Source organism: Netta rufina (genome assembly GCF_964035555.1).
Source record: "Netta rufina genome assembly, chromosome: 5".
NCBI classification, from domain to species: Eukaryota; Metazoa; Chordata; class Aves; order Anseriformes; family Anatidae; genus Netta; species Netta rufina.
The window spans coordinates 52,538,997-52,563,939 of record NC_140128.1 but is presented as its reverse complement, the minus strand read 5'-3'; the positions used below and the strand labels follow the sequence as shown (position 1 = coordinate 52,563,939).

Genomic DNA, 24,943 nt, shown 5'->3' with positions numbered 1-24,943 from the left:
GACAGGGAGGTTGTCTTCAGGAGGTGGTGAGCGTGGACTTCAGGAGGTGGAGTACTCAGGCAGGAAAGCAGCGTGAGGAGCCAGGGAGCATTGCCTGTCCCTTCCGCAGCCCCCTGATCTGGAGGGCACCCAGGGAGAGACAACGTAGTGCTGGGGTGTCTGCAGAGGGCCAAGAGCTGTCACTGAAGCTTAGTGAAGAGCAAAACGGAGGGGATGGCCTGAGCCTGGCTACACTGCTCTGTTTTTCTGTATGCTTCTGGAGAGATGGCAGAATCAGAGGAGGATATAACCCAATTTCTTAGATGCAAATTGAATCCTCGGTCTTTGAATTGTGGCTGGTGCCTTTAGCTGAGCCGCAGACGATTTCACAGCCCGGCTGTGTAACCTGAGGAACATTGATCTGGCCCTTCCTAATTAGCTGAGGAGACACCTGGCAGGACCTGAAAACGGATCGGGCTGGGTCAGCACTCACAGCTCCGCTCCTTCTTCCAGAGGGGATCGTGCTGGGAGCACACTGCTCTCCAGCAGGCCTTCCTGGGGTGGGCTTCTGGGTTTTTACCCTGGATCCCTGTTTCCCATACCCAAGATGCTGACACAGAAGTGGGCCCGTGCCTGTTGTGAGGGATGGTTTCAAGGTTAAATGAGACATTTCCACTGGAAGAAATGAGCCTCACCACCCCTTCACACCTCACGGGCAAGGGAATGCAGTTTTATTTTAAGTGGAAGTCATAGAAAACCAGTTTCTTATCCTCTGAGAGTCCTGCGCCTGCGAGATGGATGGCTGGTGGAAGCAGGCGCTGGAGCTGATGTGATCTTTAAGTGAGGTGAGCCACGGCTGCCCTTGACACTTGCCCTGCAGACACGGGCAGCTCTCAGCTGCGAGACAGCCACCGGCGGCGTGCTGCGCCGCGAGCTGCTGCTGCAGGCGGCTTCTCCTGCAGCCCGGCGTCAGAGGCACACCGGCTCCAGACGAGCAAGTTCGAAGTGCCAGTCCAGCTGGATCAATAATTAATTCCCTCCTCTTCAGCAAAAAAAAATAGCTGTTGTCTCTGTCAGCACATACACGCTTTTTGCATCTCTCTCGCCCTTCCTCTCCCCTTAAAAGGGACGAGGCTATTTGGTGTTTGTGAGAGGATTGCTCCCAGATCTGTTGGTAAAAGGAGCTGGTGCATTTTGGAAGTAGGTTAAGGGCCTGAGGAGAATGACCTATTTTTGTACATAACGCAGTTGGAGTGCAGCAGGATTGCTGTGCCGAGCCAGACCAGGAGATAATCTGCTCTTGGATCCCGTTTCATGGAGCAGCCAGTGCCGTGTACCTCAGCACAGGGCAAAGCCCGTCCTCACTCCGTAGGTCCCGGGGAGGCTCACGGGCACAAACAAACCTGCTGCAGAGCTTCGTGTGGGGCTGTATCACCGTGAGAAGGGACCATGAGCTATTTGGCGGTGGCACAGGGTGATTTGGGGATCTTCACCCCTGCACACGGGGATGGCTGTGTTCCTCTGCAGCAGCAGAGCCCTGGGGGAGCTATGCAGGTCGGGCGCGCTCCTGCTCCCTGACGGGCCTGATGCAGCGCCTCGTGCTGTGAGGCCTCCTGAATGCAGGCAGAGGCTCTGGGCTGCACGAGGGGTGTTCCTGTGCATCAGTGCGAGTCCAGCTGGAAGCTGAGGCTGCCTTTCATCCTGGTCTCTCTAAATAACCACCTCACGGCCTGGAGGGTGCACGCAAGGCCTTCCTCCGCCACCTCCTGTGTCTGACCGGTTGTGCCTGGCCTGGAGAATGCTCCTCCAAGCATTATATAAACCACAGAGGTTAAATATCAGTCAGTTTTCCTGAAAAGAAGCAGCACCATTTCCAAACATTGTCAACTCAAAAGCTAGTTTAAGAAAATAAGTCACAAGTGGGATGTTTCCACTGCCTTTTTATTCAGTGTCCTGGGCTTCTTTCCCAGTGGATTTACATGTCTTCCTGAGGGAAGCGTGGCCCCAGCCAGCAGGCCAGGTGGAGTCCACAGGGCCCACAGACATCAGCACTGGGCTTGTCAGGTCTGGGGTGTCCTTGCTGGAGCCATAACAAGGAAACCTGCTTCTTCCCAGGTCCAGGAACGCTCTCCTGGGGGGCCTGGCGTGGCCTTGCAAGCCACGGAGTCTCCTCATGCATTATGGCTGCTGTGATCTGTGTTGGCTTTTAAATGTTGTGGCCTCAAGCTCCTTGCAAGCATCCTGTGCCTTGGGCTGTGTGGATCAACCTGGGGTGCCCCACAAAGCCGGCTGAGCGCCTTTGAGGGTTCCCTGCGGCGCTGCTGAGGCAGTGAGCTCTGGTGGTTGCCTTTCAGAAACGCGTTGGAGGATCTCCGAGCCTCCCCCACCCACTCTTCCAGGCTGCTGCTGTGCTTTAGCGGCCACGTTTCCTGTTTTTGCAGTGCTTTCCTCCTGTTACTATTGTGGGAAGAACCCCTCAGTCACAAGCAGGATGGAAAGGGAAGCCGGCGCCTCGCTCCTCCGGAGGCTCCCTGGGGCAGGGTGCTGCAGGCACCTACATGCACCAGGCTCCCCTGTGGGCAGATCCTGTGCTTCTCAGCTTTTGTGCTGCCTGAAGTGTTTACCAGCAGGCAGGTTTTATCCTAGGGCTGTGGTTACAATCCTGGGAGTGGGGACACGTGTAGGGGATGTGCTTGCATCCAGCCTCATGTTGGGCAAGGTGCCTACAGAGGATGGCAGTCAGCACGCAGGGGCCTGGGATGCTGGTTTCCCCCACTTCCATCCCCTTTGCATGCTGGCTGGATCCAGCTCTAAGAGGCACTGGGTGGGAGCTGGGCATGGGATCAGGATCTCTGGGTACCAGGTCTCTGTGATAACAGCTCAGTTCCTGCTCATGGTCACCAGGGTCTCTGAGGAACTGAGAAATTAAATGGGTTAAACACAGTTTTCAGCCAAAGGTAAGTGGAAAGGGCTGTGCTTGTTTAAGATCTGAAAGTTGATGGCTGACTGAAGACCACACACGTTAGCTGCTCGGTGGGCAATCCTCTGTTTTCCAGTGGTACAGATTTCCATTTTCTTCTTCCCCAGATGGCTAACCCTGTTAGACCTAAAACCCGTGAGCTGCCCCCAGTTGCCCCATGACTGGAATTAATGGAAGGGAGTGGAGAAGCCTGCATGAGCAAGGGCGTTGGACCAGGTGACCTCCAGAGGTCCCTTCCAACCTAAACCATTCTGTGACGCTGTGAAGTTGCTGAGCACACTGTTAGTTATTAGAGAAGCATAATGCTTTTGTAATATTGCTTTTTTATAGGTCCTTGAGGTCCACGAAAATTTGGACAGGCAAATGCAGGACAACTACGAAGAGGACCTGAGTGAAAAGGAGAAGGCGATTGTCCGTGAAATGTGCAATGTAATAATGCCTCTCAGTAATTCTAGCTCTGTCTTTTGTGTTCTTTTGTTGTAAGTGGAGGGGAGCACTGGTCTGCATACAAGCCCTGTTTGATACGAGATCTGCAGGCACAAGGGAAGGGTCGAGGCTCTGCTGACTGCTGCTTTCAGTGTCAGTAACCCGAACGCCTCATTCATGGCACCAAGCAGCCTTTGTTCAGCAGATGCTTCCCTCTCTGCTGCCTTAAAGGGTGCAGGGTGGCTTTCCAGCTAACCACGAGCCCCACAAAGGGCTCTCCCTGCCTAGGTGAGTCCTGCTTGCAGCTGACTCCAACTGTGCCCACAGGGGCTCGGTTTGGACTGAGCAGCAATCGGTTGCTGTGTTTACAGCCATGCAGCTTGAATGGGTTTGAGCCTAAACCATGAGGTATGACATCAGAGGGGGAGTCATCTTGTTTGAAGCCACTGAGCAGCATTAGGATGTGTGGGGTTCATTTAGCACCCCTAGCAGGTTTGGCAGCCACACTGCAAACTGAGCTCACCACATGCTGTACAGTGAGCGTTCGTACCAAAAGGCAGCTTCGCAGCGTTTGCTGCTGTGCCACTACCTCCTTCAAACCACCCTGGCCGTGTTTTGGCTTTGAACAAAGAGTTTGGGATTTCTGCGAGAACAGGGCTTGCGCGCAGACGGGGATTTGCTGTTTGACGGTAACAGCAGTTCTCACAGCAGGGAGGAGGATGCTCATGGAGCATTCTCTTTTAGAAGTCCGCACTGGAGGTCAGCCCAAGTGGCACCGTTTTGTGCCTCACAGCAGCAGAGAGGAGCCTAATCTTCCTTTTAAATTCTGAAACTGCTTGCAGCGGGGTCTTATCAAACTACTGTTTTATATGGTAAGTGCTACAGCATTCAGTATGGAAGGTTCTGCTGCTGTGTGTTGGTGACTGCATCTTTATGGACACAATGGGAAGCAGAAAGAACAAAGACAGCACTTTCCTGCATGCAAACAGCAGGAAAAATCTTAAAGGGAAAAGAAAAAAAAAATGTCCTCAACCCTACAAAGGGGGTGCAAAGAACACAAGTGCGTCTTACAGAGCTAAATCCCTGCAAGAATCCTTGGCAAGGGCTGAGGCATGTCACTTGGGTTGTGGGATTCCTGTAAGCACAGCCAAGCATGGAGTAAATGGGGTCTGCTTTGGGGGATGTTTTGTCTCCTTACCACCGCATCTCCTTGTAGCCGTGCAGGGGGAAAGGTAACACACTCTAACTTCATGCTCCCAGATGCTCCAGCAAATTTATGTTTGCCTGTCATCAGCTGTTTTTTTCTTTAAATATTATTTTTGTGTAGACTCAAGGCAGCTATAAAGGGCTTTGAAGTTTCTTATTTTTTAGAAATAGCCTCACTTACCCCAGTGGCCCTAGAGTGATAAAATGTATGTTTTTAAAAAATCATACATGTGTAATTTTAACTATTATCTCTTTTATTATCTTTTCTGCTCACAGTAACATCATTTCTGGAAGCATGACAGGGTTGACCTAACATTGAACTTAACTTCTGAACCTAGTGTATTTGTTTTATACTATTACCCCAGGCAGAAATGGTTCTAATTTCAAGAGAGGCTAATTAGAAAAATGCATCAATGCCTTTCCCATTGACATTGGTGCGTAGGTGCCATCCTGTGGCCCTGCCGAGAATTACAGCCCGGCTCCGGGAAATCCCTGATGCTGACTTGGAGCCAAATTCTGCACCTTATCTGGTTTTTAATTCTTGCCTTTCTGACCCCGCCCTTGTGTTTTTTCTTACAGGTTGTCTGGCGAAAGCTGGGTGATGCTGCGAGCTCCAAACCCTCCATCAGGCAACACCTTTCGGGAAACCAGTTCAAGGGGCCATTGTAGGAATGCTGCCCTGTCGGCTGTGATGCTGTGAAGACTAAAAGAGGCAGAGCTCACGGTTTCTGCCTGCCTGTTCTTTGGGAGTTGGGGTTGAGTTTCTTCAGGGTTTCCTTTTTTTTGGCTTTTTTTGTAACTGTCAATAGTGTAAATACGGCAGCTAACAGCCTGATGTCCAGGCTGTGGTGCTCTGAACTAATGTTCAAGGGGTAAGCACCCAGTAATGCCAGACTTGCGTCATTTGTATCGTAGTTCAAACCCGCTTTGTTGTATGGTCTGTTTGTAGAGTTAACTAACCTGAGAGCATTTCTGAGAGGAACAAGAAGAACCCTTAACCCGTGGAAAAGTCACAGTTTTTATCACTCCTGTCCACCTACTTTTCAATGATTCATAGCTAGGTTAGTGGCTCCAGGCAGCACTGTTCTGGAACCTTCCAAGGAGAAAGCTATTTGAATTTGCCACCTTACAGGCTGCCAGGCTCCTGAACTGCTAACATTTTTATTTTTTTTGAGGTCCTTATTGCGAAGAACGAAATAGAACTGTTTTCACCAGGCGCTGTGTAATATACCGAGTGGTGAGCTAAAACACCAGCACTGCTCGGTACCTTGTGCAGTGGTACTCATCACAAGTGTACAGAAAATCTTGAGACACTGTGTGAGCTGTTAATGAACTATTTTTTTCATGAACAAATGACACAAGATTTCTGCGGTTATAATGTGAATGAACTGAAGTCACTTAGCCACACACCAGTATTCCCAACAAAAATGACAACACTTTTCCTGTAAAGCTTTTACTACTAAATAATTCAGCAGAAACTGCCATCCTCACAGTGCTTATGACTTTCACAGTATCTTCGAGAGCAGCTCGTCTTTCACACACGGAAGATTTGGGTATTTTTTAATGTTTGTGCTGGATCCCTCACTTACATTGGTTACTGGCTAAGGTAACCAAACAACAACCTTGCAGAGCTGAATAAAACTCAATAAACACAGGCTGTCAGTTGAGACTACTTCCTGCCATTCAAGCTTTATTTTTGTTAATGAACCAAAACAAGTGGGTTTTTCCTTCTTCAAACGGCTGTATATAAAATAATGGGACATACTTTGCTATTGTGGAGTAGCTGCTTGTATAGTTGTAAGAATTTGACCTCCCCCCTTTTTTTCCAAGTTGTCACAGCAGCTGTCCCTGTGTTCCATTCAATGTTCTTTCCCATCTTTCCCATTAGTCCAAGGAAGCTGAACTTGGTTATTAAATTCATTGGTGTAAAATAATGTTAAAGACAGATATGTGTAAAGATCAAAGCCTCCTCTTCAAATGTTGCATCAATTTTAGTGATTAGCTGGAAGATTTTGTGACCTCAAACACCATCATTTTGTTTTTGTTCTTTGTAAGACTCAGTCACGGCCACAGCTGAATTAGCTGGATAAGTTCTTCTTAATTTGTTTTACCAGCTGAGCTCTTGACGTGTCTTATCATATTAATACGGAGCACTGATACGATACCAAGAGGCCTGTGCTGCAAGATATGAATGAAATAGAGAATTGTTCCCATGGCATGTAGTGTAAGTAGCTGTGTGGGTAAAGATTTTGCAGTGTCAGAGCCTTTAATCTGTAACCAAAATCTGTAATAAAAAAATAGAGCCAGAATTCAACCAAAATACATACCAGGCAGTAAGAATTATTTCATTATTCAGTGCAGATATTAAAATAAAAACATAAAAAACCAAGAACCTCCCCCAAAACACAGACACACTCACCCAGCAGGTCATTTCTCACTGTTGTTCAGTCAGCAAATACTGAGCTAGCTAATTCTAGCTCTAGTATTCTATTTATATCCAGTGTAGTCTGGAAAAATCCATTCTGGACAATGACTCTCCTTTAATGTACAGTATCTTCAGAGGCATCCCAATTTCCTCCTTTTTGTTTTTGTTTTGACCTCCAGTTTCTAGTCACCATTCATTGTTTTGTCCTTCTGCACAACTTATACCTTAGGATTTTCCTGCCAGGAGAGGTGATACAAACAGGAGGCACCACTCTTCCTTAACACGTAGTGTGTAACACGGGGTTACTTTTGCCTGTATTTGCTTGAAAACCCATTTTAATTTTCTTGGTATCTAATCTCTGGATTAAGCAGAGAATTCAATCATATTGGGAACAGGGTTAATTTACGTCAGTGAATTTTAACTAAAGCAACACAAACATGCCAGCACTTTCAGGGAGTTAATTGTGATGATGACGTGCTTGCTATTTTAGGAGTATATTAGACTAGCAAGTCCTCTCAGCGAGACAAGAGCTGTGCTAATCAGATTACGAGCCTTGCCAGCTATGTAATTCTCGTTCCAATATTCCCTGTAACAAATTTCTCGCAAAATCTATTCAGTGACTTTAAGCAAAGCTTTTATTCCACCTGCAGAGCACATGCACAAAGGACAGCACTGTAATTGAGGTCCATTAGTGCTGCAGAGCCTAAAGAGCCGGTTCACGGGGTAGCCAGCAGTTCAGTTGAACAGCCTTAGAGTGAAGATTGGCTTTTTGATGATTCTGCTTGGCAGCATAGATCTTCAGTGCAAGATGTGCGTTGTTGATCTTGCAGAAGAACATGACGGTGCTGTGTGTTGGGGTGTTATGGTTTGGGGTCTTTTTTGGCTTGCTACTCTTCATACTTAGCTCCCTTTGAGCTCTGAAGTGTCTTCCCAGATTAAAACGACGCTCAATGACTTTACAGGATGACTTGGGTGCTAAGCTTTCAGTTGGCTAAAAAGATGTTTTATGTGCATATTTACATTCACTTACCCACGTACTGAGTCTTCAGTGAAAACTACCTGAGGAGCTGTGTACGTTAAGTTGGTGGGGAGCATCCCTTGCAATAGCAGCCATTGAATTGATCTGTTTGGGGCAAGTCCAAGGGAATTTCCTCAGGAGTGCAGCCCTGGGTTCTGCGATCCTCTGTCAGAGAAAGCATCCACTGATCATAAACGGACTTTGCTCGCTTAAGGGAAGTAAAATCACACGCTTGGCTTTTGTTGGAGGGACAGATGTGAACGGCATTTCCGTGAGAGTTTCTGAAATGCTGTGGTGGAACCAGCTGCAGCTGGCTCCTCGCACCTCGGTGAGACTGCTGAGCACAACTTTGTTTGAGAATGGCACATTTTTATCCAAATATTAGGTATTAAAATAAACCAGTGTTAAAGTGACCTTTTATCTTTTTAGAAACTGTGGGGGAAGAGTACTACTGATCTTTTTCAAACGAAGTGCATGACTGTAAAGTGATAAATTGTATATTTTTCATAATGTGGGGAAAGTCTATTTGTGCTGCTTTAGAAATCAGTTTAAAGTTTGATTTCTGTTAAACCTGTGATCTTACAGCCCTGCTATATTTTCTGTATATGATTTACAAAGAACTGGAAAAGTTAGCACCTGCTGTTGTGTACATAGCAAAATTCTTTAGACCTTAGCACGCGTTTTTACCTATTATTGAACCACTCTGGCTTTTTTGGGGAGCGAAAGTATTAGTACAAATTTTTTTGATAATGTGTGTAAAACATTCATTTGAAATATTTTAGTAAAAATGAAGTAAGAGATTGATTGTGATAGTGTATACTTCTAGTTGAATAAAATAAAATACCTTCTTTTTAAATAAACTGATGAATAAGGCTTGGGAGACAACTGCTGAAGTATCTTGCAGTAAGTACCATAGTTACGGATTCTGAACTGAAATGAAAAACCCGAGAGCACTCTAAATTCAGAACCAATTTTATTTGGGTAGATGTGAATGAAGTTAGTCCCATTTATAACCAGGATTTACATCACAGTAGGTTGTTACATTCAGACTTTCACACTTAGAAAATATATATATTATGTACAGGAATTTGCAAATAGGTGTAAACATACAATACTTTTAAGATACCAGTACATTCCAAAACAAAAATATCAGCAAGGCAAACACCTCAAAATGATTCCAGTCAGCTAGCATTCAGAATCTCTCTTAAATAAAGTAGCTTTTATGCTCGAGATTGTGTTGTTTTTAATTATTACTGAAAAATGAAGTTCCTTATTACAGATGAAATTTCATGGTATCTGGCTATTTTGATACTCAAAAATAGGCACCGATTTCTAGAAGGAAATTTACTTCTTACTGATATAATTGAGCCAATATGGCTGGTTAACAATTTTGCTAGTACAAAGTAATCCAGTGCTGGAATAACTCAGACAATTTAAACTTAAGTCAAATGGATAAAGTTAGAATAGATACTGCAAAGCTGATTAAAACCTAGAAGCCTATGTAACTCACCATAAACAATACTGCAAACAGATAATCTAAATTCTCATTTCACGGCCTCATTTCTTCATCTAAATTATACAAATCACCCTCCTCATCTTTACAATGCTGCTTTTGGCTAGCTACTCCTGCCCGGGCAGCGTACGGGGGCATCGTGCAAATTACCTCCTGCTATCTCATCCAGGTAGCACGGCCAAGTCCCGCTACAGGGGGCATGCCGGGGGGTGGGATCGGAGGTGGCACGGGGGGCTGCCCGCCCGGGGGGACGGTGGGCGGGGGGTAACTTGCTGGTGGCATGCCCAGCCCCGGAGGTGGGTGAGGGGGTACTGCGTGAGTCGGAGGCAGCCTGGGAGGTGGGAAATTGGGGTTGTATGTAGGGGGCGGCGGGTACCCGGGGGTAGGAGGGGGGATATTGGGGGGAGGGAACGAGGTGGGGGGCGGCGGAGGGACTGGCGGGGGTGGGTTGGGAGGATAGACGTGGGGATGGTAGGGTAGGTGAGCCGGTGGTCCGTAGGCCGGAGGCAAAGCTCCGTAAGTTGGTCCTTCTGTTTTCATCATCGACTGCAGGCTCTGATAGCCCTCCCCTGACATGTACGAATTGGTGGTAGACATCCCTGTAATGTAACTGGTGGGGGGAGGGGGCGGGGGGCGGTGAGGCAGAGGTGGAGGTTGGTGCACTGGGGCAGGATGAGCAGGGGGAGGAATCTGGACCTTTGGCATGTCTACTGAGTCCACGGTAGTAGATGGCTCTGCTTCTCCCATCGAAACTGCAGTTGTCAGAGGCGGCTTGCGCTCTGGAAGAGAAAATTTCATTATTTGTCTGAAGGAGAGCGGCAATTACTTCTGAATACTTCTGTATTCTCCTCCAGTTAACACATCAAAAGATAACAATTTTCTGTCTCTGAATGCTACATGGTACCCAGACAGGCCTTGTTACATCACTAGAAAAGAACCAAGCTGCAGAACAAAATTCCATTTTTTCCCACCCTAAAAGTTACATACTACTACTACTATTACCCTTACTACTATTTTCTTATCATTTATATGCCGTTCTACGATTAGCAGAAAGTGGCAGGCTGGATGGACAGAATCACTGCTAGCAGATTTTAAAATATCAGGGGACCCAAGACACCAAAAATCTTTTGATCAGAGCTTCAATCTTCTTTATTCTATGTCTCCCTTCTACCCCTTTTATACTCCAGGCAGTGGCCTGGGATGATTCTCTGCATTTCACTTGCCTCCCATGTTGTGAAACATTTGAGAACACAGGCAGAAGTCTCGAGTCTTTAACAGAATATTTTCCCCACTTAATACCAACTTTGTGAAGTAGGGAATTCTACAGGAAGAAGACTGACCTAATGGCAACACCTCTGTATCACCATATGGTCAGTATTAAAAAGTCCAAACAAAAACATTCTGGGCACCTGACATCCAACTTGTAATAAATAACCATCTAAAACATTGTCCAGTTAAGAAAAGTCATTTAGAAGCAGATATATACAGAGCGGTCATTCCCAGTGACATGTAACAACCAAACTGGCAAAGCTAAACAGAATTGGAGATAATTAAGCCTTCTAGTACTTTTTTCTTTTTTTTTTTTTTTTTTTCCTATTTGGTCAATAGACGTTCTTAGTTTTCAACTGCTATTTCCTCAAAGCCTGAAAAGCCAAGAGACGGCCTCTAAAGGCTATTCTTCAAATGTGTGTTTATACAATAATGTGCTTGTATAAACAAATCTAAAATTTTCCTCTTAAAATAACAAGGGAAACAAGTTAGTTACCTGCTTAAGTAGGATTTACCTCATCTGAGCACTCACAATTTTAACAGCAAAATTGCCTGCTAGGACACCTCCATAATTAGATGATGCAAAGTGGGTATGCTGGCTGTGGTACCTACAAATTCCAGAACTTGTAGTTCCTAAACTATAGCAGGCAGTAATTTCTCCATTTGCTCATTGCCAGTATCACTCTGGATTTAAGATGTGCATTCAATATTTAACAACTGATGAAATGACGAATATGGTCTTCAGAAGAACTCCCTCATTCTTAATTAGTTTTTAACAAATGAGGAAAAAATGGTCCTACTATATTTCAGAGCACTTTTTCTCTTGCAATTCCACGTTAGAAGCTGCCATCCTACAGTTACATTATGGACCATGCTCTGTAAAATATTTATGTCGTATTTAAGGGTCAGTGGAAAGACAACTAATGCATCAACACGCTGGAAGCACATTTTTACAACAGTAGAGTTCATTTTGCAAAGGCAAGGCATGCGTGCAGTGTTCAACTTCCCTGACAGACAAAATCCATTTCTGGACACAGCAAAGTGTCCTTACTTTACTTACAACAGTCCTCCTTATTATTTAGAAGCTACACACCTGCAGAATTTCTGTATCAAAGATATAACGTGAAGGACTTTTATAGGACAGTTAGAAGCTACATGGGCGGTAGTATGGCATCTGCCATCCATTTAAAGGACTTTTGCCTGCTAGTCAGTCACTCTTTGCCTGCTAGCAACATTTACCTTTATTCTTCCTGGCCTCTGAAAGTCAGAGCTTTGTTTTGCCCTCATCCATGTAGTATAGTCTTATTTCCATCATATCGTTTTTGCTTCTGTCTGGAAAAGCTTGTGCTACTACAATGAAATTCCCTCTAGAGCTTATCTACCTAATGCTTTTACTTGCCAAGCTGATTAATCAAGGCAACAACCCCTCCCCCAAGGTCACTACAACTGTATGAATGAAATATTAACTGCAAGGGTAAATTTGTTTTAGAAGATAAAAGCTTACCTGGAGGTGGGTGTGCAGGAGGTATTGGTGGATGTGAAGTTTCAATTTTAGGAATTTTAGATGGTGGTGGTGGTTCTGAAAAACATTTGGAAGTTCCTAATTAGCTATTGCTCTGCGGTATTTTCCAGAGCCCATATATAGTCCCATTCTAACACTCACCATCCGTCATATTACTCTATGCAAAGTGCAGTGGAAACATTATACATTAGACATGTTTAATAAAGAGAACTAAAATCAAGACCCTTGTATAAATTACGTGGCACCAGGCATCATGCACCAGTCTTGCAAAAGAACATAGGCATACAAATTCAAGCTCCGTATTTTATAACTGGAGACAAAGTGACCCAGTAACAGTATGACTGCACAGATGCACACATACATTTTCTAGCAAAAAAAATGAACTTTAAAAGAGTTAAATAAATCTCATGGGAGGCTGAACTGTTATGTTCTGCTAACATCAGGGAACATGTATCCAAAACTCAAAAGAAAATAAATAGAAACAAAAGAAAAAAGGCAGTTACACAGGAGAGAGGAGGGAGAAGAGAGAGTTCTCTGGAATCTGTCTGCAGAGCCTGAAAGGGAGAAGTGCCAAAACTACTTAGGAAAGGTTACAGAATTAATCCTAGCTGTCCTGAAATAAATTGCTCCAAAACAGCAGTAGAGAAGGAAAAATAAAAGCACATCCATACCAAAAGATGTGACCCTGCAGTGAAACATCTCTTAAGTTAGACTGCGTATTGCAGTAAGATGCCTTTTACAACAGCCAGTTAAAATGTCACTGATTACCAACAGACTTATTAGTGCAGGCATTCAGTGGCATGGTACCTTCCATCGTTTCCATGTCCCACAGCTTGCTAAACTGAGCCCAATTAATGCATGGAGTTGTACATTGAGAGCTGCGTAGTTTAGCAAGATGTTTACTGACTGTAAACTGTATTAAGGGATTCTCGGGGCACAGTTATACTCCATTTTTACAAGTTTTTAAGCTAGGAACATTTTATAAATCTTACAGTAGGCAATTAAAGATGCAGCATTAGTATCAAAATAGCTTAGAACTGCCAGGCCCATAAGCAAACAAACTAAGCACATGTCAGTGAGTAACTTATTCTCCCGAAGACAGTAATTTTGCTTGCATAAAATGAAAAAAGAAATTGTTAACATTTACCTGTTGTCTTTGTTTCTTCTTTTGGAGACACAGTCTGTTTAAAAAAAAAAGATGGAAACAAGTCAACTATTGCAATACAAAGCATTTTAAAATTTGAAAAAGCAAGCCAAACAGGAAACAACTGATAGCTTGTTGAAGAGCTTTTGTACAAATCTGACTAAATCAGAACCAATTTCCAACTCAGCAGCAGTATCTTTGTCCCTCTCCTAAAAGGAGTCATGGAAACCCATTATTTATTCTCCTATTTTTATTAGAAGGTTATTAATGCACAACCTCTTTAGCAAGATGTAGTGCAAACACTGAACAAAGTCAAACCACATTGGGAAAGCCCAACTTATCTAGAAGAATGAAGACTGAAAAAAAATTGAAGCTATTTTAGATTGAGGATTTCCTGTTGTTCTCATGGTTGAGTATTACATCTCATTTAATTTATTTAGCATCTGCTGCACGTACATCATGGTCCAGTGTATTACTTGCTGAGCTGAGAACAAGAGACTTGGCCTCTGTTCCCGATTCTGCTTTGACCTGCCATTTGACCTTTGTCAAAACCCCTGCAGGCCTTCACGCTTTATTTACCAGGATAGGACAGTGAAAATAGTGCTCTGTGTAATACACTTCAGAAGCCCTTAGATGGGAAGCTCTGTATAAAAGCCAAATATTATGCCAGGAACAAAGAAATGCACATTGAGTAAAACCCACAAAACCCCACATCATCCTTCTGATCACAAGTTGTTGCCTGGTTTCTTTTTTAACTTCACAGACAAGGGAATATGAGAAATCTTTCCAGCTTCCTTAGTCCAACTGAGATGAATAGTTAAAAAAAAAAAAAAAAAAAAAAAAAAAAAGCTGAAAACCTGATCGAAGTATGTCAAAGTATGTACAAATGTATTTAAAATTGGGATAAAAATAAGAAGGGTACGCTTCTACTGAATGGAAGTGTGTGCCTTTTAAATGAAAGGGTCTTTTATTACAGGGACTATTTAGGTCTAGTGGTTTTATCTTCCCCAACTGTTGCTCAGTTCCCATCACTTCAGATTCTGCAGGAAGAAGGGGCTGACATTTCACTCGAATTTGAACAATAAATTCCCCTTAACTGTGCTGGGTGTTCTCAGGACTTCTGCTGTCCAGTACAAAGGTACCTGAGGCCTGCTTAGGATCACCTTGTGGTCTTAAGCATCATTCATCTCCACTCATCATCTTAAGACCATTCATCTCCAGTCACCTTCTGGTTGTTTTCCAAGTTTTTAAGGATAATCTTCATCTTTCCATTCCAAACACACACCGCTTTCTTGGTGACTCTCATAGACTCATTTGCTGCTTTCATTTTACTCAGCCAGCCTTTTCCCCATTTTCTAGCACTAAATTCCTTGTTTGCAAAACCGTGTGAAAATATCAAATATCCTTGCTCTTTCAAACAACTGCAAGTCCTCATTACTTACTGGCAGAATTTCCAATACATCAATTTGTGAAGTCAGTTGATTAATTCAAGTGGAAGCAATTTAGTTATTGTGCATTTGTGAACACAAAACGGTGTTCAGAAAACGTCACTGAGGTGCATTGCCAGTAATATGGAACAAGCAACTGCAGCCAAACACAAAATAGCTCATGGGACAAAAAAACAAAAATGAGTTTTTACCTTATGCATAAAAAAAGTCAGACAACAAAACCAAAGCCTATTACTTCTCTAATAATGGCAGTTGCTAAAATAGAAATGAGCTTTTTTTTTTTTTGTCTTTGTATCATATTGTAGTTTCTATTGCTCCAGCCACGACAACCCTGAGTCAAAATTACTGATTTATTAGCATGCTAATTATTATTTAATATTTTGTAAACAAGCTTAATCCACATAATAACAGAACTGTTCTTTTAGTGCTGTTTTTACATGCATTAAATTGTTACCACTAATAATTCTTAGTTTAATCAAACCAAATATACTATCTCATGATTCATGAGTATATTTTTAGTGAAGTCAACTGAAAACTCAAGTGCTCTTCACCACCAGAGATGCAGAGGATGTGCAGATGCTTTAGACATCTGGTAAGGGCTTGTAAGTCATGGGCCAATGCCTCAGCTGCTTTAAAGTATCTTGGCTCCGTATAAGATAATGGAGTTATAGGAGTTCATGTAAATGGAAAATCTGGCCTCCAGGAACAAAGTATATTTATATTCTATACAAACTGGAGGAGAAGTCCTACAAAGCGCTATTTATAGAAGGAGGCAAACATTTTTTAAAAGGTTTATGGCTCATCTAACCGAAGAATATCTTTGTAGCACCAAGTAAATCTTTCAAACACTACACATCTTGTTCTCCCACATTGTTTTCTGGAGAAAGAATTATTTCAGATCATCATATCTGCTTTTCTCAAATTTTGCTGTTTTGCAGGGGAACAGCACAAACTCCTCTGAGTCACCCTTTATTCTGTATTTGTTCTGTACGTCTACACTGCATCAGACTTACCTTTTTATTTGTATTATTTGCTTCCTTAACTATTAGATGGTGCACCGAAAACTCTAAGAAAAGCTAAGAGGCTCTGACGGCTTGACGAGGGAGCATTGCTAAAGATCAACAGATACTGTTTGTGCAAAATGCATTGCTTTTTTTCTGAGAGATAATTCATTAACACATGGGATGAGGTATAATCAATAGTGCTGCAATCGTAGAGCTTTAGAACAGGCATTCCTAACAACTTTCAATCAGATGGAAACACAGAAAAATCCTAACTGCTGTTTATGGTTTCTAATGTGCCAAACTGTCCTAGAAGATTTTGTTGAATAAAAAGGAGGAAAAGAGTTCCCTGCCCTACAGATCTGACAACCCAAGCAGAGCTTGTGATGATAGTAGAAAAAGCATGCAAATCAATATATACTGTAGAGAAAGAGCTCTCCCAGTTTTCAAGCTTTTTATCCTGAGTAACTCTAAAGTATTCAGTTCACTAACTATATATTTCAGTGAACATTTTTTCTTCCAGCAGCAGGCTGCATCTTGTGAAGACCACAGTTTTAGGAAGTCACTTTTCTCTTTTTTAGGAGGCTGCCATTATGAATATATTTCATTCTTCCAATCCCAGTTCATTACATCATTTCTTACTTCCTTTTTTTTCCTCTTTATATCTGGTCTCTACTTTGGGCATGCAGTAGTTAAAATAAGTAGGAGCAAAAGCTGTAAAAGCTGGACAAAAGTGTATTTCCTCAATGGACTTCTTCCAATCAGTTTGCTTCTGAAAATACTAGGTACATCAAGATTTGAGTAACACTTTACCACTTTTTTGGATAACTTAGAAGTTAAACACAAAAACTGTAGATAAAGGTTTAAAAGCTTCGCTTGGCCTTGATGACTATAGAAAAGCACATGGGCAGCTTCTGATATTATCCAATTGCTCATGAAGTTTCTTAATTTTAGTGGTGAGGTGATAATAAAAAGTGACACTTCAATGCATGAAGTATTTAAAGGCTTCTATTCAATTATTTTGAAGGACTTTTTCTAAGAATTTTTTCATACTTTTAGAATTTTTTTCCCACATTATTAAAGACTTATTAAAGACCAAGAAATCCAATTAACGTCTTCATTGTGCATATTGCTACTCGAAGAGACCTTTCCTTAATTAAGCCTGCTCAATAGCAAAACCAACAGATTTTGATGGCACAGAACCATGAACCTTAGTAGTTCAGGCTGAAGAGAAAGTCTGCTCAGTTGGTTTTGACCCAAGTGAAATAAGAATGTACTATGCCAGAACTGTCAACGGTGTTCTATACTAATGTACTTGCCATACAACCAACTGAAGTCCACCATAAAAAATTAACTACCAGGCTCATTCTTAAAGCAAACAAGTCTGCTGCACTACAGCCTTAAAATAAAAGGGACATCAGGTCAGATTGAAAACAAAATGCAAGTTAAAGTTCAAAGTTAAACTTACTGCTGGTCTTTTAATATTTCTAGGAGGGCTTGACTGGGGAGAGGGCTTTTTAGATTGTTGTGCTTGTGTTTGCTGCTGCTGCTGCTGTTGTTGCTGTGATGACTGTTGTGACTCTTTTTGCTGCTGAGTCTGTGATTGCTCTGAACCCTGTGCTTGCTGTGATTGCTGTACTGTAGGTGCCTGGGGAGTGGACTGAAGAGACGGTGGCTGCTGCAGCTGGTGAGGAGTATGATGAGGCATTTGCTGTTTTCCCTGGGAGTACAGGTCCAGGATCTGGTGACAGATGTCTTTAAAGATAAATAAATAAAATCCAATGATTACACACCCATAATGTACAAGTGAATATTTAATACACAATAATCAACTCAGCTTTTTGCTGGATATAAACTTCAGAAAAACTCATTGCAAATATTTGTTCTAATGACTCCGGATTGCAGTTTTTAAAAATGGACTATTTTTCAATTTATACTTGCATTTCTGATTTTCTTCTGCCTGTGCTGAACAATGTACAGTCGTATATGCACATTCTTGAGAAGAACAACTAAGTGTCTTGGTACTAGTACACTGCATGTCGTGATCATGTGCCTAGAAAGCCAGTTAACAGCATAGCAACAGGACAATAGCATAGCAAGAAAGTGAGTGAAAGAAGACTGTATGTTAAGACAGACACATCGAAATACACAGTTACTGGTCATAACCAACAGGGGTTCACAAGGGGCAAGTCCTGTTTAACCAACTTAACTTCCTTTTACAACATGGTTACCCACCGGGATATTCAAAGATTCTATAGGCCAACCACAAGAGTTTCAGGAAACTAAGTAAATGACTTAAATTCTTCTTCCAACAGCTGAACCAAAGGAGGAAAAAAACATTTACAGAAGAGCTAGACGAGTTCTTTATAGTAAGTTCAATTAAAAGCCTAGTTAGGGCATAGCATATATGCCCTAGGCTGCACACTCTACATGCTTATTTTGACTAAGACCCAGAAAGAAAGCAATCTTCATTTACCTGTGACCTTAGATCAAACAGTTAAATATTCCTCTTTTAGTGGCAAGTGTTTCTCATACCTTCCAGAACATCCACAGGAACATCTTGGACAAACTGCTCCCACCATCGTCTGTACATTGGTTTTGATGTCCACTCCTGTATTTCAAACTTACACAATCGGCCTGCTAAGTACATAACTGCAACAGCTATGATCTCCGGTTCCCACTGCAGTGACAGGGTAGTGCAGAGGCTGGAATATTAAAAATAAATAAATAAATAAATTCACAAGCCTGGAGATAATTCGGATTGTTCAAGTACAGAAGTTTAATGTACAACAGCTAGAATTACCAAGGTATCAACCACCACACTTCAACTTCTCAGACAAACTTAATGGAGAAACTTAAAAACAGCCAAATCAAACAAAAATTTAACAAAACTAAGCTGTTTCTGCACTACTGCTGTCATTAAACAAGGCAATTTTAGATACGCATAATACAAAGGGCATGTGCTTGCTTCACATATGAACACAGTTTTGAGTTCAAAAATAGAAAACCTAACACTACATGGGAGTAGAGAGGTTGTTGAGGGGGAAGAGCCAGCATTATATTCCAGTGTGGGCAGCTGCATTCCACTGCAGCCTCACCTCTGCTGTTAACTAAATACAGCATTCGTGTTCATTGCTACTGAAGTGTGCTGTCACTGCATTTCAACTGGGTAGAGAATGATGCCCAAATTTGGATTTTAGAGTTTCCAAATGTTTTTCAATAAAATGTAGAGACATAAACATAAATGAATAATAATTTAAATAAAAAGAAAAAACGCTAACACAAAATTGTAAAGCAACTTGTCAAGCAATCTGGATGCAAGTTTTAAATCAAGCTTTAAAAACTGCAAAAGGTTATTCACCAAATAGCCTTTAATAGAACTGGTGCTAAAATAACTGATATTATTAGTATTATTGACATCTGCTGAGTAAGTTCATGTCATAGTAAAAGCTACTGCTTCCCTGTATTACAAAATTTGTTTTTCTCTTCTTCCTTTTCCCTCCATAGATTCCTGGCCTACTTCTGCAGCCATCCTAGATTCCACGCTCAATAGAATTACCACGGGAAAGACGGAAAGAAAAATGTAAAGAATACATAGATCGAGAAATGCCTCATCTATCCTCATTATGAGCTGAAAACATATAAATGCAAAGGAATGTCAGAAATACCTAAACCAAGAATAAAGTAAGCAACAGTAACTATTTAACTTTTAAAAGGTTTCCTAGCAGTACCTTACCTGTCATTGACAAATGTCCATGCCATTTGAACCAGTTTTTGAATTTTATTTTTGTCTCCTGAAAAACAGTAAGGAAAGTTGTAAAAAATAAAGTTATTAAAAAAGACAAATGGTTTGGAAAAGAATACTCTTGTTCTGTTAATGTAAATTAAGTGCCAAAAGTTAAGAACTGGCATTGCACCCTGTAATATTTTACCTTTGAGTTGTTTGGCATACTTGAGAAGAAATTGGTATGGATGTTCCACTTGCAAATCAAACTTTATTGTTTGTAGTAAGATTCTTTCAAGGACCATCACTTCTTCCTAGAGCACAAAACAAGGTAACCACAATATTATTCCTTTTTTCACTCACAAATATTTTACGCTGGTATAAAGTATGATTACAGAACATCTCCAGGCAAACATGTTTGTCTGCTTTTGCTTGATTAGGGTTTATCTCCAAGGACAACAGAAACCTCTCCAACTTAAAGGCTATTTTAAACCCAAATATTCTCCGTATTTATTTTGGGCAGAAGGGTGGAAGTGATGTTTAGAATTCCTTTTCCTACATGGAACAAAGAACCAAAAGAGATACAGCATAAAAGTGTCAAATACACAGAACTACAACAAAAAAAATACTCCCACCACATTTCTTCATGGAGTTTTATATCTTTCCTGCACTTATATGAGCCATTTGTAACAACTGCAAAAGAAGTTTAGTTTTACTAAGCCAGAAGCTCTAAACACGAAACTTCTTAATACTTTAAAGATGATACTCTCTTATTTGACTTAGGATTTGCTGTTCTTAAAACCACATTAAAACTGCCAACTATGATTTAAATCTTGATAGCATTTCTAGTTCCGTCCACAATGACTCAAGTTTAATTTCATTTGCAGAGTAACAACAGAATTCACATGAAATCAAACAAACTTTTTCTACCAACATTTACTGCAGTAAGCTCCCCAAACTACTTGTATTAGCAAGAATTATTTTCATAGTTACCCATGTCACCCAAAAGAGCCATAAATGCATGTTGAATGTGCAATTTGGAACAACTGAAAATCAGTCACTGTTCTAAGGAATGTCACTTTGCTGGAGTATAATAGGATAAAATCTATTTCAACGTGAGTTTTTTTAAATTTTTTTTTTTTTTTTACCTTTGGATCATCTCCAAACTGTCCAAACTGCACATCATTTAGCAAGCTACGGGCTGTTTTAATTATATCTTTACATTTCTTAGGTGTTTCTTCAACTTTTCCTGCCAGAAAGAGACAGCAGGCTCCTGTCACCTAAAAAAGAAAGTGCTTTCAAAGTTATCTGCATCTAGACATGCAATACAGTGTAGCACTGTTAAAGCACTGGAAGTTTCTATTAACAGATCCATAGAAGTTTCCCAGAAAAGACTTAATAAGCATATTAATTTTTAATATTATTACAGTGTTAATTTAATCTTTTCTTTCTCAAAGCAAAATACAGAATTTTGAGGACTGTCCATTTCACAGAACTTTATTTCATGGTTAGACACCCAAAGCAGAATTTGTCTTGTTTCAGCACTGTCTTTTAAGCAGTTTTAGGATGGTAATTCCACTTTTTTTTTCTTTTAGCCATACAACTGTGCCAAAACTCTTACCTCGTACTTCTAAAGAACAGTATCAGCAAGACATAACCACACTGTCAATATAAATACATTTCCAACCACAAATAAAATGTATAAGTAAGCAGGCAGGTGCAGCATATTTAAAGCTGTGTTGATTAAAAGATAAAATGTTTGTTTTTCATCATCCAGAGTTGCAGCGAGCAGTAGTACCCAATCGACTTGTTACTTCAAACAGCCCATGGTTCGTGTAATCACAGTATTAAGCAATCAATATTGCAAATACTTACGTATCTCGGGAATTGTTTGAAGGAATGGAACATATAAAACCGATGGAAATAAATTATGCCGGTTGCTAGAGTATCATAGTGTCTGTGGTGCAGAATAAGGAATTTCAAACAAGCCATAAAATTTAAGCCCAAGCATATACAATGGAAAAGATGCACCCTGCTATATCAAGTTCCTCAGGTAATTATCCATTCAGTGACCTGATAAAAAACACCGCAAGTAAGACAGGAAAAAAAGCTACAACCCCCCCTAAGACTGTGTAAATACTGTGATTCAACCCTGATACAGCTGATACCTAAAGTATTTATTGGAAGCATGCAAAGCCCTGATCACCTCCATGAGTGGTCATCCACATGATAAACCACACCTGCTTCAAAAAAGGTCCAAAATGGTGATAAGTACATAAAGGAGCAGAAGAACAATCACTTTGCCTGAAAAATGTTACTGTGGAAAACGGTTACTAATTATTCACAACTACAAATGCAACAAAAATAGGAACGTGCTCTTCTCTTTAAGGAGAAATGTACAGTTTCTTCTTCACCAGGTTAAACAAAGAAATTCTCGTAAACTCGAGATTATAAGAAGTACCAAAAATGCAGGAAGTAAAAAGTTTAAGTGGCAGTCTGTGAGAAAGTGAGACAGCAGGGAGAAATTACTTAAATATATACAGATCTGTAAATCTGAACCTAAACAACAACAACCAAAAAAAGAGACAAGGAGGGGAAAGGTGGGAATATACCAGAAGCTCCAGAGGCAAAACATGTAGAAGAATGAATGGAAAATTCAAGACTCGTGAAATTATCTAGATCCATGTGATAAGGGACCACATCTGGTTACAGCCAGAATATCCATAATTAGCAAGACTGTATCCTCTGACTTCTCTGTTGCCCAAGGGCTTGAGACGAAACCTTCACTATTCCAACAAATGGCTAAAAACTACGTAGAAACACATTACATCAAAAGTCGTTGAAGCTCAAAAACATTTTTCATCATGATACAGAAACATTTGAACAACTAACTACACGTATAATGCTATTTCTCTTTTATTCTTAAAACCCCCATTCATCAATACATTTCATGCCACCATGAGTTTAAAGGATACAGCCCTAAACGTGTTCCGACATCGAATATGAATCTGGCCCCCTCCCTGCGGTACCGTGCCTCAGTAGCTGGATCAAGCCCCTCTAGCTGTGAAGGTGTATGTGCCAAGTCCTTCTTATCCCAGTACCAACATGGCTTTGTATGGTCCAGGTTTGCCAAGTTTACAGAAGGGCTGGAGTTTTCTTTGTTCTCCTTCATTTATTAAAATAGAATTGTTCTTGCTCGATAAATTTTCAGAAAAGAAGTCTCCGGTGAGTAGCTTCAGATCCTTTAAGAAAAGCAAAAAGAATTTCTTTAAAAATGGAGGGGATGTTTTTTCCACTTAAAGATAAGTCACATTTAACCTCATCTTATCTTCCCCATATAGCGCAACCACAGTTCAAAAAAGTAAAAATATGTTATTTTTGCTATCACCTGTTTAATAAAGAAACTTTGAGAATACCTTACAAAAATATCTGCTAGTTGTCAACAGAACAGCTTTCCCTTACTTTGTCCACAAGATAAGGAAAAACAATCCAAGGATGGTAGCAGGAAGATTTTAAAAGTTGGGGTGGGGGCACAAAATCAGATCACTGTTCATAATGTGTGACATGCACACATTAGGTCTGTCTGAACGGCAATTTAAACATCCAGCTGGGTTCCTGAATGTAACCGGATGGTAAGATGGCAGCAACCACCTCCAAAAAACTTTTTGAAGTGATCTGTACTTGAGTTACTTGAAGAAAAAACGGTACCAAATTACTGTTCTGTCACATACAGAGATTAACACAACTGTTGTGAGCCTGAATGTTAAGGCACCACCAAAAATCCCCACTAAAACAAGGCGGCTGATTACAGGCAGCGTGTGGCATTTCCCTACGTTGATCAGCATTTCACGTATCTACAGTGACACCATGGTGCTCTGCAAACAGCTTCCTGGTATTTGAGCTACGAGTGATGTCCGGCCACGACACAATTTAAGGAGAGAATGAGCACTGCCTTGGCACTTTTATTTCTTTCAGGCACAAGTCTCTTTTTATCTTAACTCAATAAACTGTGCAGACACCATGCACAAATTACTGTGCATGTAGTCACTGGCAAGGCTTCCAGTAAGAAATGCAGATTAAAATATGATGCAACAGACTTGCTCTAAGCAAAACAGTCAGCGGAAGACCCGAGCGCAAGCTCATTAAAATTAAGCTGTTTAATTTTCCAGAAGTCTTCCTTCTGAAAACAGATGAAAGATCACACAAACAGCCAAAAAAAAAAAAGTAAAAAAATAAAAAAAGTGCTGGTGTAATACATCTCTCTCCCTTAACTTCAGGAAGTTTCTTTTTCAGAAGAGAGGAAACCACCTTGGTGCCAGGTCGGTTCGTGAAGGATCTTCATGTCTTGTGGTATCAGTGATTGATCAATGCAAATAGTGCTAGTTACAAGTAAGTGAATGATCAATACAATTTCTGCTATTTATAAATAAACGATCGATACAACTTCGGTTATTTATAAATAAGCGAATAACCAGTACAACTTCTACTATTTACAGATAAACGAATGATGGATACAACTCGTTACCTATAAATACCCAAGCGCTCAGGATGACTTCTGTCACCTCCCAGTACGCGAGCAGCCCCTCACAGCCCCCCCGGCCCCCCCCTCACTCACCGATCGGCCGCGAGCTCTGCAACCTGCGAGGAAGGAGATGGGCAGCGGTTACTGTCATTTCTAACGCACCAAACGGCTTCAACCGCCCCCCGAACCGCCCCGCACCCACCGCGAGCCCCTCACGGCCCCTCACGGCCCCTCACCGCCTTGTCCCGGCGCCCCGCCCGGCAGGAAGCCGCCGCCCAGCGCCGCCCCGCGGTTCCCCTCAGGCCGCCCGGGGGTGCCCGCAGCCCCCTCCCCCGCCGCCGGGAGCGGCCGCCCAGAGCCGGCCCCTGGAGCCCCTACGGGCGGCGCGGCCTCGGCGCCCTGCGCGCCGCCATCTTGGGGAGCACGGCCTGGCCGCCTGGGCGGCAGCGCGGCGGTGGTGGGGCGGGGCGGCCGCGGCCCGCTGGCCAATGGGAGGAGGAGGGACTCCCCGCCGCGGCCAATCGCGTGTCGCCCAGCCGCTGCGGAGCGCCAGGAGCAGGCGCGCTGCGGACCAATCGGAGAGGAGGAGGGGGATGATTGCGAGCCAAGTAAACCAATAAGAGAGCGGAGGCGTGGGCTTAAGCCCCAGCCAATAGGAGGGGCGTGCGGGGGCGCCGCCGTGCCCTTTTTTAGGGCCGGCAGCGGCGGGTGGGGCGGCTTGAGGCGCGGGTTGGCTGCGGCGGGGGGCGTGGCTTCGGCTGGACCA

General features: G+C 42.3%; 2 protein-coding genes across 2 annotated transcripts in view; one reads left to right on the top strand and one right to left on the bottom strand.

Moving 5' to 3' along the window:
* Positions 1 to 5,708, top strand: part of CCDC85C (coiled-coil domain containing 85C) — a 103,401-nt gene extending 97,693 nt beyond the window's left edge. The window contains exons 5-6 of the mRNA XM_084287603.1: positions 3,290 to 3,388; positions 5,171 to 5,708. Of these exons, the coding sequence (XP_084143729.1) occupies positions 3,290 to 3,388; positions 5,171 to 5,260 (189 nt within the window). The 3' untranslated portion in view covers positions 5,261 to 5,708. The remainder of the gene's footprint in view (positions 1 to 3,289; positions 3,389 to 5,170) is intronic.
* A 221-nt stretch (positions 5,709 to 5,929) lies between these two features.
* CCNK (cyclin K) lies at positions 5,930 to 24,620 on the bottom strand. Its single transcript, XM_084287711.1, has 12 exons — positions 24,414 to 24,620; positions 24,271 to 24,293; positions 22,631 to 22,897; positions 21,531 to 21,612; positions 20,804 to 20,935; positions 19,864 to 19,969; positions 19,668 to 19,725; positions 18,467 to 18,636; positions 17,400 to 17,686; positions 13,486 to 13,519; positions 12,321 to 12,395; positions 5,930 to 10,326 (listed from the first exon to the last, which is right to left on the bottom strand). Exons 3-12 carry the CDS (start codon positions 22,825 to 22,827, stop codon positions 9,704 to 9,706), a joined length of 1,764 nt encoding a protein of 587 aa, XP_084143837.1. The 5' UTR covers positions 22,828 to 22,897; positions 24,271 to 24,293; positions 24,414 to 24,620; the 3' UTR covers positions 5,930 to 9,703.
* Positions 24,621 to 24,943: the final 323 nt, after the last annotated feature.